Source organism: Gigantopelta aegis, chromosome 3 (genome assembly GCF_016097555.1).
Source record: "Gigantopelta aegis isolate Gae_Host chromosome 3, Gae_host_genome, whole genome shotgun sequence".
NCBI lineage: Eukaryota > Metazoa > Mollusca > Gastropoda > Neomphalida > Peltospiridae > Gigantopelta > Gigantopelta aegis.
Window position 1 is genome coordinate 94,588,165 of NC_054701.1, and position 12,240 is coordinate 94,600,404.

The 12,240-nt window shown below is 39.9% G+C and overlaps 1 protein-coding gene across 1 annotated transcript in view; it reads right to left on the reverse strand.

Moving 5' to 3' along the window:
• Nucleotides 1-8,725, reverse strand: part of LOC121369384 (calcium-activated chloride channel regulator 4-like) — a 46,791-nt gene extending 38,066 nt beyond the window's left edge. The window contains exon 1 of the mRNA XM_041494449.1: nt 8,255-8,725. Within this exon, the coding sequence (XP_041350383.1) occupies nt 8,255-8,404 (150 nt within the window). The 5' untranslated portion in view covers nt 8,405-8,725. The remainder of the gene's footprint in view (nt 1-8,254) is intronic.
• Nucleotides 8,726-12,240: the final 3,515 nt, after the last annotated feature.

Genomic DNA, 12,240 nt, shown 5'->3' on the forward strand with positions numbered 1-12,240 from the left:
GGACACTGTTCTGCGATTGAATCATGTTTGGGACTAGTAGAGCCGTGTTAACGACGACTACTTTAAGGACACTGTTCTGCGATTGCTACTATTGAATCATGTTTGGGACTAGTAGAGCCGTGTTAACGACGACTACTTTAAGGACACTGTTCTGCGATTGCTACTATTGAATCATGTTTGGGACTAGTAGAGCCGTGTTAACGACGACTACTTTAAGGACACTGTTCTGCGATTGCTACTATTGAATCATGTTTGGGACTAGTAGAGCCGTGTTAACGACGACTACTTTAAGGACACTGTTCTGCGATTGCTACTATTGAATCATGTTTGGGACTAGTAGAGCCGTGTTAACGACGACTACTTTAAGGACACTGTTCTGCGATTGCTACTATTGAATCATGTTTGGGACTAGTAGAGCCGTGTTAACGACGACTACTTTAAGGACACTGTTCTGCGATTGCTACTATTGAATCATGTTTGGGACTAGTAGAGCCGTGTTAACGACGACTACTTTAAGGACACTGTTCTGCGATTGCTACTATTGAATCATGTTTGGGACTAGTAGAGCCGTGTTAACGACGACTACTTTAAGGACACTGTTCTGCGATTGCTACTATTGAATCATGTTTGGGACTAGTAGAGCCGTGTTAACGACGACTACTTTAAGGACACTGTTCTGCGATTGCTACTATTGAATCATGTTTGGGACTAGTAGAGCCGTGTTAACGACGACTACTTTAAGGACACTGTTCTGCGATTGCTACTATTGAATCATGTTTGGGACTAGTAGAGCCGTGTTAACGACGACTACTTTAAGGACACTGTTCTGCGATTGCTACTATTGAATCATGTTTGGGACTAGTAGAGCCGTGTTAACGACGACTACTTTAAGGACACTGTTCTGCGATTGCTACTATTGAATCATGTTTGGGACTAGTAGAGCCGTGTTAACGACGACTACTTTAAGGACACTGTTCTGCGATTGCTACTATTGAATCATGTTTGGGACTAGTAGAGCCGTGTTAACGACGACTACTTTAAGGACACTGTTCTGCGATTGCTACTATTGAATCATGTTTGGGACTAGTAGAGCCGTGTTAACGACGACTACTTTAAGGACACTGTTCTGCGATTGCTACTATTGAATCATGTTTGGGACTAGTAGAGCCGTGTTAACGACGACTACTTTAAGGACACTGTTCTGCGATTGCTACTATTGAATCATGTTTGGGACTAGTAGAGCCGTGTTAACGACGACTACTTTAAGGACACTGTTCTGCGATTGCTACTATTGAATCATGTTTGGGACTAGTAGAGCCGTGTTAACGACGACTACTTTAAGGACACTGTTCTGCGATTGCTACTATTGAATCATGTTTGGGACTAGTAGAGCCGTGTTAACGACGACTACTTTAAGGACACTGTTCTGCGATTGCTACTATTGAATCATGTTTGGGACTAGTAGAGCCGTGTTAACGACGACTACTTTAAGGACACTGTTCTGCGATTGCTACTATTGAATCATGTTTGGGACTAGTAGAGCCGTGTTAACGACGACTACTTTAAGGACACTGTTCTGCGATTGCTACTATTGAATCATGTTTGGGACTAGTAGAGCCGTGTTAACGACGACTACTTTAAGGACACTGTTCTGCGATTGCTACTATTGAATCATGTTTGGGACTAGTAGAGCCGTGTTAACGACGACTACTTTAAGGACACTGTTCTGCGATTGAATCATGTTTGGGACTAGTAGAGCCGTGTTAACGACGACTACTTTAAGGACACTGTTCTGCGATTGCTACTATTGAATCATGTTTGGGACTAGTAGAGCCGTGTTAACGACGACTACTACATATTTAATGTACTTTCTTGTTTACAATATCAGTGTCTGTATACCCAATGTATTTCTGGCCATCTTAATGAATGTTGCAATTCCAATCAGATGTTTCACCCAATAATTTCATACGTACGAAAACAAAAATATATTAGGAAATAAAAAGAAGTTTAAGCAACGTAGATTGAAACATTACTGCGATCATTACTGGATATAGAGCCACTGATGTTCTAAACAAGAACATTTATTTTAAGAAGGGCAGATTACTCGGAACATCTTATAATAACATGAAACTCGGGACTTATTTTAGGCATGTTAGGTCAGTAGTATTATTTGGACTTGGTGAAATTGAATGCACATGTGTATTACTGTTAGTCATAACCTTTAGTTTTCTACGTAATTTACTGTTATATATTACCTGAATATGTTATAACAGTTGACCTCACAATCATTTTCAAACCCAACCAACGTCAGTTGTTATTTTATGGTCCTAAATATCGCGAACAACAAACATGAAATAAAATTATAACTTTAAAACAATGGATGCTGTTGAAGACTATGCTAAAAAAAAAATGGGTCAAATGTGAGAGTGAAATTGTTGATTGTCTTTGTGAGTGGGACAAGTCAGTACATCATGTGACCACTGGGCGAGTGCTCTGAATACGAAAGAAGACAGATTATGTCAAGAAGACCCACTTTGTGACAGTCGTGTGCAATAAAAAGCCTGGCTGTCTTACATAAACAGTTTATGGCAGTACCCACTGGCAAAGACTCAAACTACATAACCACCACGTGTAAACATTATTATACCAATCGTCTCCGGAAAGAACTCGGGGGGGGGGGGGGGGGGGGGGGGAGGGTGTGACAATATTTCTTGTGTTGTATATAGAGCCAGTATGTTGTCTGAGATAGAAATATTTAAACTCCATACAACTGTACTTGGCACATTTGGCTTGATCTAAAATCTAAAGACATGTCCATTCCTTTCCTGCATTGGATTTCTACATTTCAGAAGAATCTGTTTGAGGAAAGATTATGGAGGGGTCCAGCAAGTGTACCGGCGACATATCCGTGTCAAACACTAACAACTACCCTGAACAAAATCAAAGATGAACTATCAATTTATTGCCAGATAATCTTTGAGACAAATGAGAATAATCACATCTGTATTCTGAAAAACACTGAACACACATGATACCATCCAGTGTCAATTCAGATGAAAATTCACCTGTTGCAAAACATTTAATTTTTATAATCTTGTATTCATCACAAACACACACGCACACGCAAGCATACACACGCATATACACACAAACACACACACCACCACACACACAACCAGGGCCGGCGAAATGTATTTGAAAATGGGAGGTTCGCTGTCAGTTTGACGGTCTGGCGGATGGAATGTTAAAGGCATGAACCTGTTGGGAGGAGAGTCGGGAACATGCGTCTCGAGAACATGTTGAATTTCGAGTTTCAATACATCATTTCCAGCCTTGTGGGCGCAATAACAGGAAAATGGGGGGGGGGGGGGGGGCATTGTCCACACAGTCCATGATGACAATCTCAAGGGTAAACTTTGTCAGAATAGTGAAACAATATATAAGTTACATGCTATACATTTGTTCAGGATATGCTGAACTTTCGTGAACACCTGAAATCCGCACTGTTCGGACTGCATGTCATCACAATTTTTTTTTTTTCAGTGAGCTCTGTCTTGTGCAGTTGAGATTTGTTTAGCCAGTCTCGGAAGTGGCAGTCCTCTTACACGTGAAACAGGAATGACGCATTGTCTTGAGAAGTGGCAGTCCTGCTACTACATGAAGCGGGAAGGACGCGTTGTCCCAAGAAGTGACAGTCGTCCTGATGATGAAACACCTGACAGTGATTCATGGGAGAAGTAGTGATATTGTAAAAACATCCCTTTGACTCTGCTTTGCGCAGAGATACGATTTGAAACTGTTAATGGTTTTCTTGTGTTGGTTTATTGCTAATCACTGCACTACTAGTTCGTGTAGGTCGTCATCTCTGTCCTGGGTCCGGGCTTATAAAGCTTTTAGAGTCCAGACTCAATCTTTAATGACGTCACACACATACAATTTTTATGACGTTGTCATGACATTAGTGTCTCAGACTGTATTCGAGTCTCGAGTCTAGACTCTAAAGGTTTTATAAGCATCAGGCCTGAAGTGTCCACTAACGTCACTCCAGACTATGTTTGCAGTATATTTTACACACGTGATGTGCATTAACACTGCACTAAGATATATGGCGCTGTTTGGGATCAACACGTGTCAGTTACTTTCTCTTCTTCAAAAAGCAACATTAACGTCATTCGCTTTCTCAGAACACTGTAATAAGACCGCATAAACGACACATTACCCAATACTGACAGTCTAATACATTCACGCTGCATTCACAAAATGGTTTGCACTGCTGGAAACGGGGGACGGAATGTAGCCCAGTGCTAAAGCACTCGCTTGATGCGCGGTCGATTTGGGATCGTTCCCCATCGGTGGGCACATTGGGCTATTTCTCGTTCTAGCCAGTGCACCACAACTGGTATATCAAAGGCCGTGGTATGTGCTATCCTGTCTGTGGGATGACGCATATAAAATGTAGCAGGTTTCCTTTCTAAGACTATAATATGTCAAAATTACCACATGTTTGACATCCAATAGCCGATGATTAATAAATCGATGTGCTCTAGTGGTGTCGTTAAACAAAACAAACTTTTTCAGGAACCGAGTTTTAGTTTTCATTCAAAAACATAATTAAGGTATAGTTTTAAAAATTATACTGATGATCATTTATTTATTTTATACCGGCCTCAGTGGCGTCGTGGTTAGGCCATCGGTCTACAGGCTGGTAGGTACTGGGTTCGAATCCTAGTCGAGGCATGGGATTTTTAATCCAGATATCGACTCCAAACCCTGAGCAAGGCTCAATGGGTAGGTGTAAATCACTTGCGCCGACCAGTGATCCATAACTGGTTCAACAAAGGCCATGGTTTGTGCTATCCTGCCTTTGGGAAGCGCAAATAAAAGATCCCTTGCTGCCTGTCGTAAAAGAGTAGCCTATGTGGCGACAGCGGGTTTCCTCTTAAAACAGTGTCAGAATGACCCTATGTTTAACGTCCAATAGCCGATGATAACATAAAAATCCAATGTGCTCTAGTGGCGTCGTTAAATAAAACAAACTTTACTTTACTTTATTTATTTTATTGTATTTATTTATTTATTGTTGTTGTTGTTTATTTAAGTGTATAAATATAAAAGATTTATAAAGAAACAAGCGAAAGACGTTAAACAAAGCGGTGATTACTTCCATGATTCACTATCAGGTGCACGTCCTTAAGAGATCCGTAACAGGATGTTTCATCCATCCAGTACTGCCTGTAGGAGGACTGCCACTCCCAAGAGTAGCTTAGAAAACCCAAACTTGTAAACGATATAGGCCAATAAAATACAGCTGTAATCACATGCACTCATGAATCACAGTACAAACTGATGATATCAGGTATTCGCGAAAGGTGGGCATATCCTGCCTCACCGTTGAGCACAACATACAGCCATAAAGTCCATTGTTGAAATATAGACGTTTTTCACCAAAAAGACGAAAAGGCATCTACACGGTCAAAATAGGGTATTGCATTATACGTCATTTTAGTTAGTGATGCGTCATATCGTGAAATGGCTCCTGAGTGTGTAGCATAAAACTTTACGAAGGTTTTTAGTCTTTGGGTGTTACAACCCTGATCAAACAACTTCTCTACCAGAACGACATGTCGTTCTTTAAAATCGGCGTATGATGAGGTATCTCAGAAGTTGCGAATTATACACACCAAAAACTGGAGCAGAAGGAATATTGATCGACATGAAGGGAAACTTAAAATCTCTGTAAAGTGGTTCAATCAAGCTGTAGGGGCGTGTCTCTCGTGACATCACACTGAAACCACATCTCTGTAAAGTGGTTCTATCAAGCTGCAGGGGCGTGTCTCTCGTAACACCAGACTGAAACCACATCTCTGTAGTGGTTATATCAAGCTGTAGGGGCGTGCCTCTCATGACACCAGACTGAAACCACATCTCTGTACAGTGATTCTATCAAGCTGCAGGGGCGTGTCTCTCGTAACACCAGACTGAAACCACATCTCTGTACAGTGGTTCTAGCAAGCTGCAGGGTCGTGTCTCTCGTAACACCAGACTGAAACCACATCTCTGTACAGTGGTTTTAGCAAGCTGTGGGGGCGTGCATCTCATAACACCAGACTGAAACGACATCTCTGTACAGTAGTTTTAGCAAGCTGTAGAGGCGTGCATCCCATGACACCAGGCTGAAACCACATCTCTGTACAGTGGGTGTAGCAAGCCCTGGGAGCGTGTGTCTCATGAATCACTGTCATCACTGATACACCAGGATTCGTTCAATGTGATGGAAGACACCAGTCTGGCGCATGGCCAGGGTCAGAAAAAAACCACGTCGTGTGTTCAGCATGGCTCGATTCGTCTTCGTGTTTTCTTCAACACAGTTGCAGGATAACATTATTGTCTACGGTCTGCACAGGAGTACGTGATCCTTTTGGGGGATCCCTTTTATCAGGCTGATTTTTTCACGAGTTACTTGTAAACAAAAACACCCGAATCTGAATATCAACGTTTATTTATATTTCAATTACTAGCAAACAGTTATGGACGTACTACTGAGAGCAGAATGATGGCAATGCACGGAGAAAAGCTTTTTGTCCAGCTCACTGTGCCCGAATACAAAGATTGAAACTAACTGTATTGCTTTTGAAAACAAATGGATTTGACACAAGGTTTCCGAACTTTACGGACCTTTTCTGTATTGTTATTGTTTAGAATGTCAGGTTTTGTAAAAATTTTAATTGTAAATTGTTGGAGATCCTAATTTTTACACTCTGGTAATAAATCCCTAACGTATTTCAACGCGTTAATAAATATTGTTTTCTTTTAAGTGAGATGCTGTACAGTAGGATAAGTGGAAGACTGCCACCCACTCCCCCACCACAGTTCATTATTTATAGCTATGCCCATCCACCCTAAGTTCAAACTTATTTCCAATGGACCATGGCATAGCGTAAATATGAGGCAATGCGTTTGGACTAAATGTTGTTTGAATGTTTGTTTTGCTGTTGCTTTAACCCATCGATGCCTATGCTTCAGTTTTGAACAAATGAAGTGTATGAGGTTATACAATGTATACAAATAATGATATTTCACTTTTGACATTGAAAGTTTAATTTTAAAACGGTGTGGTGTGCTGCTCCAATTGTTTACTTGGCGACTGTTTGCTGTAAAGGAAATATTAACAGTTTGGGTATGAGAGAAGAAACCCACTGACGTCAAATAGATTATTACGTTCCATTAACATGCATTTACAATAACGAATAGTGGTTTTTAAACGCACGCATCCGCATGAATGTACGATTTATGATAAACAATTACCAGCACCAGTTACAATTGAAATTATTTAGTGTATACATATAGGATCTGCCAAAAGAGTGGTTCAACGTATTAAAGAGACTGTTTTGAATTTGGTTACATTGTAGGATGTTTCAGACTGATCCTTTAACGACTAAAATTGCATAATAAATAAAGCGTTTTGTTTAGAATACCAGTGTCTGTATATTCAATGTGTTTCTGGTCGTCCGAATATAAGATTTATAAGTAGCCCAAATCAGTTGGTCTCTCAATAATGTCGTACGTACGAAAGCACTATATATTAGGAAATACAATGATGTTTGACCCAGTATAACCACCAGGACGATCAGAAACACATTTAATATACAAACACTGATATGTTATACATTTATTTAACATGTAAGTTTAGTCATGGGATTGGATAACATATTAACGTGCCTATATCCAGTTAAGGTTGAAGCACTTTAGTCATTCAAATGTCTGTGTTAGTCGACACTGCCTTAACAATGGTAACAAACTCCGTACTGTCGCTTTAAACAGTTCGTTACACTGTTTTTAGTTAACTCTTGAATTTTTACATGGATGTTGATCATCATTTAATGTTTTGGATTTACCGTATAGTTTGACACCCAATAGCCGATGTATTTTTCGTACTAGAGTGTCGTTTAACATCTGTTCTATTCTATTCTAGTCTAGTCTAGTCTAGTCTCTGTAATGGATGACAACAATACACTGTAAGGATAAGACTTCTCATTTCAGACGATAAGCTGCGATGATGGCGCCCTTACCACTCAACAATAACATAATACTGTTGGACTGTTTAACTGTCGGTTATACAGATTTCAACCCAAATATTTAACCTGTAAGAGAAAGAACTTCTTTTGGCAAACCTTTAGAAACAATAAACGAGAGTTTCAAAGATGTTACACTTCTTCCGCCATTGGATATTTTTGTTGGAATTGAGAAAACGTACCTGAAGTTTCTTCAGGATCATGGGATTTTCATCGATATGGTTACCAATAGTAATCACGACTCCTTCGTATCCATGGTTACGTAATCGCATTCGACTGGTAACCACTTTGAAGCAGACAACGCAGATACAAATCCAGCGGATCAGTTCCATCGAAACCAGTTAATGACATGCACACACAGTTATGTTATGTTTTCCTCTCACACGACTCTGCGACAGCAACAAATAATACGACGTCAACAAGTAACAAACCAACGACGACGTCGACAACGACTGACAATTGTTGTGTTTGCCTGGCACTCCAAGCTCGACTGTACAGACTCGTCCTTGGAGGAGACGAGTAACCGGGGCGAGATGGTCAGGAGCGGAAAACAGTCGGCAGTTGTTTGTGAACACAGTGTATGATTTAACAGGTTCGCCCCATATCTCGAGCTCTGAGCGGGTTGGGAGTCGCGCACCCATCTATCACCTCGCCACTCACTCTGTCATGCCATGTCCTGCCATAAACTCTTCAACTACACAACGTGTCGCACATTTAGACCCCGAACATCAAAAGATACTTTTTATATTTTATTAATTGCCCGGGACTCACTTGCCTAATTCGGGAATGACTTGAAGGCATGCATGGTTGTTGTTTTGTCTGAGTAACAACTTTTTTAGTACTATGATATAATGTCTTGTTATATGAAGCTGAGAAATGTTAATAACTAAAACTGTAATGGTGATAAAAGGAATGAAATATTTGCTGTAACTTTCTATATCACATTGCATATCTAACTGGTTACCTTGATAATAAATTAAACATTTTAACCCCAGTATCTCATTTGCATCATTTAACATGTTTTACTAATGCGAAACACAAACACACAAGCATCTTTAACAAGTTCAAACACAAACACACACGCATATATTGAACTAAATTAAATCAGGGATTTGTTCAAACAATGGCAACGTTTAGACTGAACAGAGTGACGGTATGGAGAAAACCAAATTTGCACATGGTCACGATTACAATCAGGGCCCGTTCCACGAAGCGAACTTAGCCCTAAGATTACCTTTAGCGCATAGCTACCCTATGTACTTAAGTTGATCTTAGGGCTAAGATCGCTTCGTGAAAGGGGGCCCAGAACAACAAAACAATTATCGTAATTATAGTTGTTAAGGTCATATCTTCGCACAAGGTAGAGTGCAAGAGATATTTCTACAAAGTCGTGATGGCATGCACTCATGAGTCACTATAATCAGATAAAACCGGGCAATGATGCTCAAAGAATGACTTCACGGAAAGAAATCGAAAACGGGTGGTAAACAAGACCTGAAGCCAAATTGTCAAAATATAGTACTTAGCTTTACGTTTATGGTTAGCCGTGGTACGTTTACAAGTATTTTATATCTAATTCACGCAGACAATTACGCGAGTGTGGAAGTTGGGTCCTTGTAAGGACAAACGAAGGTGGGGTATAAATTTACGTAATCTTTCAAACAATATTACATGTATTTGTATTTGTATTGTTAACTGTGTGTAATTATAATAATACTGCTTTTAGTCATATGTTTACGTCTATACGCAAAAGTAGGCTACTAAATACACCATAAAAACAGTTCTTGAAATTACAATTGGTTCAAAAATTAAATATTTTCTTTGTTTTAGCGTGATTCATATTTTCTTCCTGGGTTAACTATAAAACAAATTCGTGAGTGTCGATGTTTTATGAATTTTGGTTCAAGGGCTTTAACCCCATGTTTTCTATAATGTGTGAGAACTGGCCATGGTAAACATGGTATAGAAAGAATGAACTATCAAATACATTTGTTTCTCTTAGTTACCGTTGCATTTAGCATTTAACATAGTATGTGATGATGTAGTTTATATTGAACTAAATTAAATCGGGGATTTGTTCACTATTTAATCGATTTTGTTAAATGTGTCCATTCTACGCGTTTTGCGCTCGCACTCCGCCAGGACGACGCCAAAAACTGCGCACATGGAAAACGGGCGTTAGGTGTTCATCAAAGTAGCTACCTGAATTGTGGAGTCGATTAGCAAGCAATTGTCGTCCAAGGATCTGGGTTCCATTCCACGAAGCGACCATAGCCCTAAGATCCAGTTAAATGTATGTGTAACTACTGTATGCCCTTAAGGAGATTAGCGCAAAGATCCAGTTAAATGTGTGTGTAACTACTGTATGCCCTTAAGGCGATTAGCGCAAAGATCTAGTTAAATGTGTGTGTAACTACTGTATGCCCTTAAGGCGATTAGCGCAAAGATCCAGTTAAATGTGTGTGTAACTACTGTATGCCCTTAAGGCGATTAGCGCAAAGATCCAGTTAAATGTGTGTGTAACTACTGTATGCCCTTAAGGAGATTAGCGCAAAGATCCAGTTAAATGTGTGTGTAACTACTGTATGCTCTTAAGGCGATTAGCGCAAAGATCCAGTTAAATGTGTGTGTAACTACTGTATGCCCTTAAGGCGATTAGCGCAAAGATGGCTCCGTGGAACGGGGACCTGATGTGGTAAGATATAAACATTTTACGATATTTACGATTGTCGTCAGACTAGATATCAGATAATCATGACAGTATTGTGAGATACAGTACCATGGTAGGTAGGATTGTCGTAAGATTAGATATCAGATAATTATGACAATATGGTGAGATACAGTACCATGGTAGGTAGGGTTGTCATGTAAGATTACATATCAGATAATTATGACAATATGGTGAGAGACAGTACCGTAGTAGGTAGGGTGTCATGTAAGATTAGATATCAGATAATTATGACAATATGGTGAGAGACAGTACCGTAGTAGGTAGGGTTGCCATGTAAGGTCAGATATCAGATCATTATGACAATATGGTGAGAGACAGTACCGTAGTAGGTAGGGTTGTCATGTAAGATTAGATATCAGATAATTATGACAATATGGTGAGAGGCAGTACCGTAGTAGGTAGGGTTGTCATGTAAGATTAGATATCAGATCATTATGACAATATGGTGAGATACAGTATCATGGATGGCATGGTTGCCATGTAAGGTCAGATATCAGAGAGACATGACAATATGGTGAGATACAGTATCATGGATGGCATGGTTGCCATGTAAGGTCAGATATCAGATAGACATGACAATATGGTGAGATACAGTATCATGGATGGTATGGTTGCCATGTAAGGTCAGATATCAGATAGACATGACAATCTGGTGAGATACAGTATCATGGATGGTATGGTATGGTTGCCATGACAATGTGGTGAGATACAGTCATGGATATGGTTGCCAGTAATAGCCATGACAATGTGGTGAGATACAGTATCATGGATGGTATGGTTGCCATGTAAGGTCAGATATCAGATAGCCATGACAATATGGTGAGATACAGTATCATGGATGGCGTGGTTGCCATGTAAGGTCAGATATCAGATAGACATGACAATATGGTGAGATACAGTATCATGGATGGCGTGGTTGCCATGTAAGGTCAGATATCAGATAGACATGACAATATGGTGAGATACAGTATCATGGATGGCGTGGTTGCCATTTAAGGTCAGATATCAGATAGACATGACACTATGGTGAGATACAGTATCATGGATGGTATGGTTGCCGTGTAAGGTCAGATATCAGATAATTATGACAATATGGTGAGAGACAGTACCGTAGTAGGTAGGGTTGCCATGTAAGGTCAGATATCAGATCATTATGACAATATGGTGAGAGACAGTACCGTAGTAGGTAGGGTTGTCATGTAAGATTAGATATCAGATAATTATGACAATATGGTGAGAGGCAGTACCGTAGTAGGTAGGGTTGTCATGTAAGATTAGATATCAGATAATTATGACAATATGGTGAGAGACAGTACCGTAGTAGGTAGGGTTGCCATGTAAGGTCAGATATCAGATCATTATGACAATATGGTGAGAGACAGTACCGTAGTAGGTAGGGTTGCCATGTAAGGTCAGATATCAGATCATTATGACAAT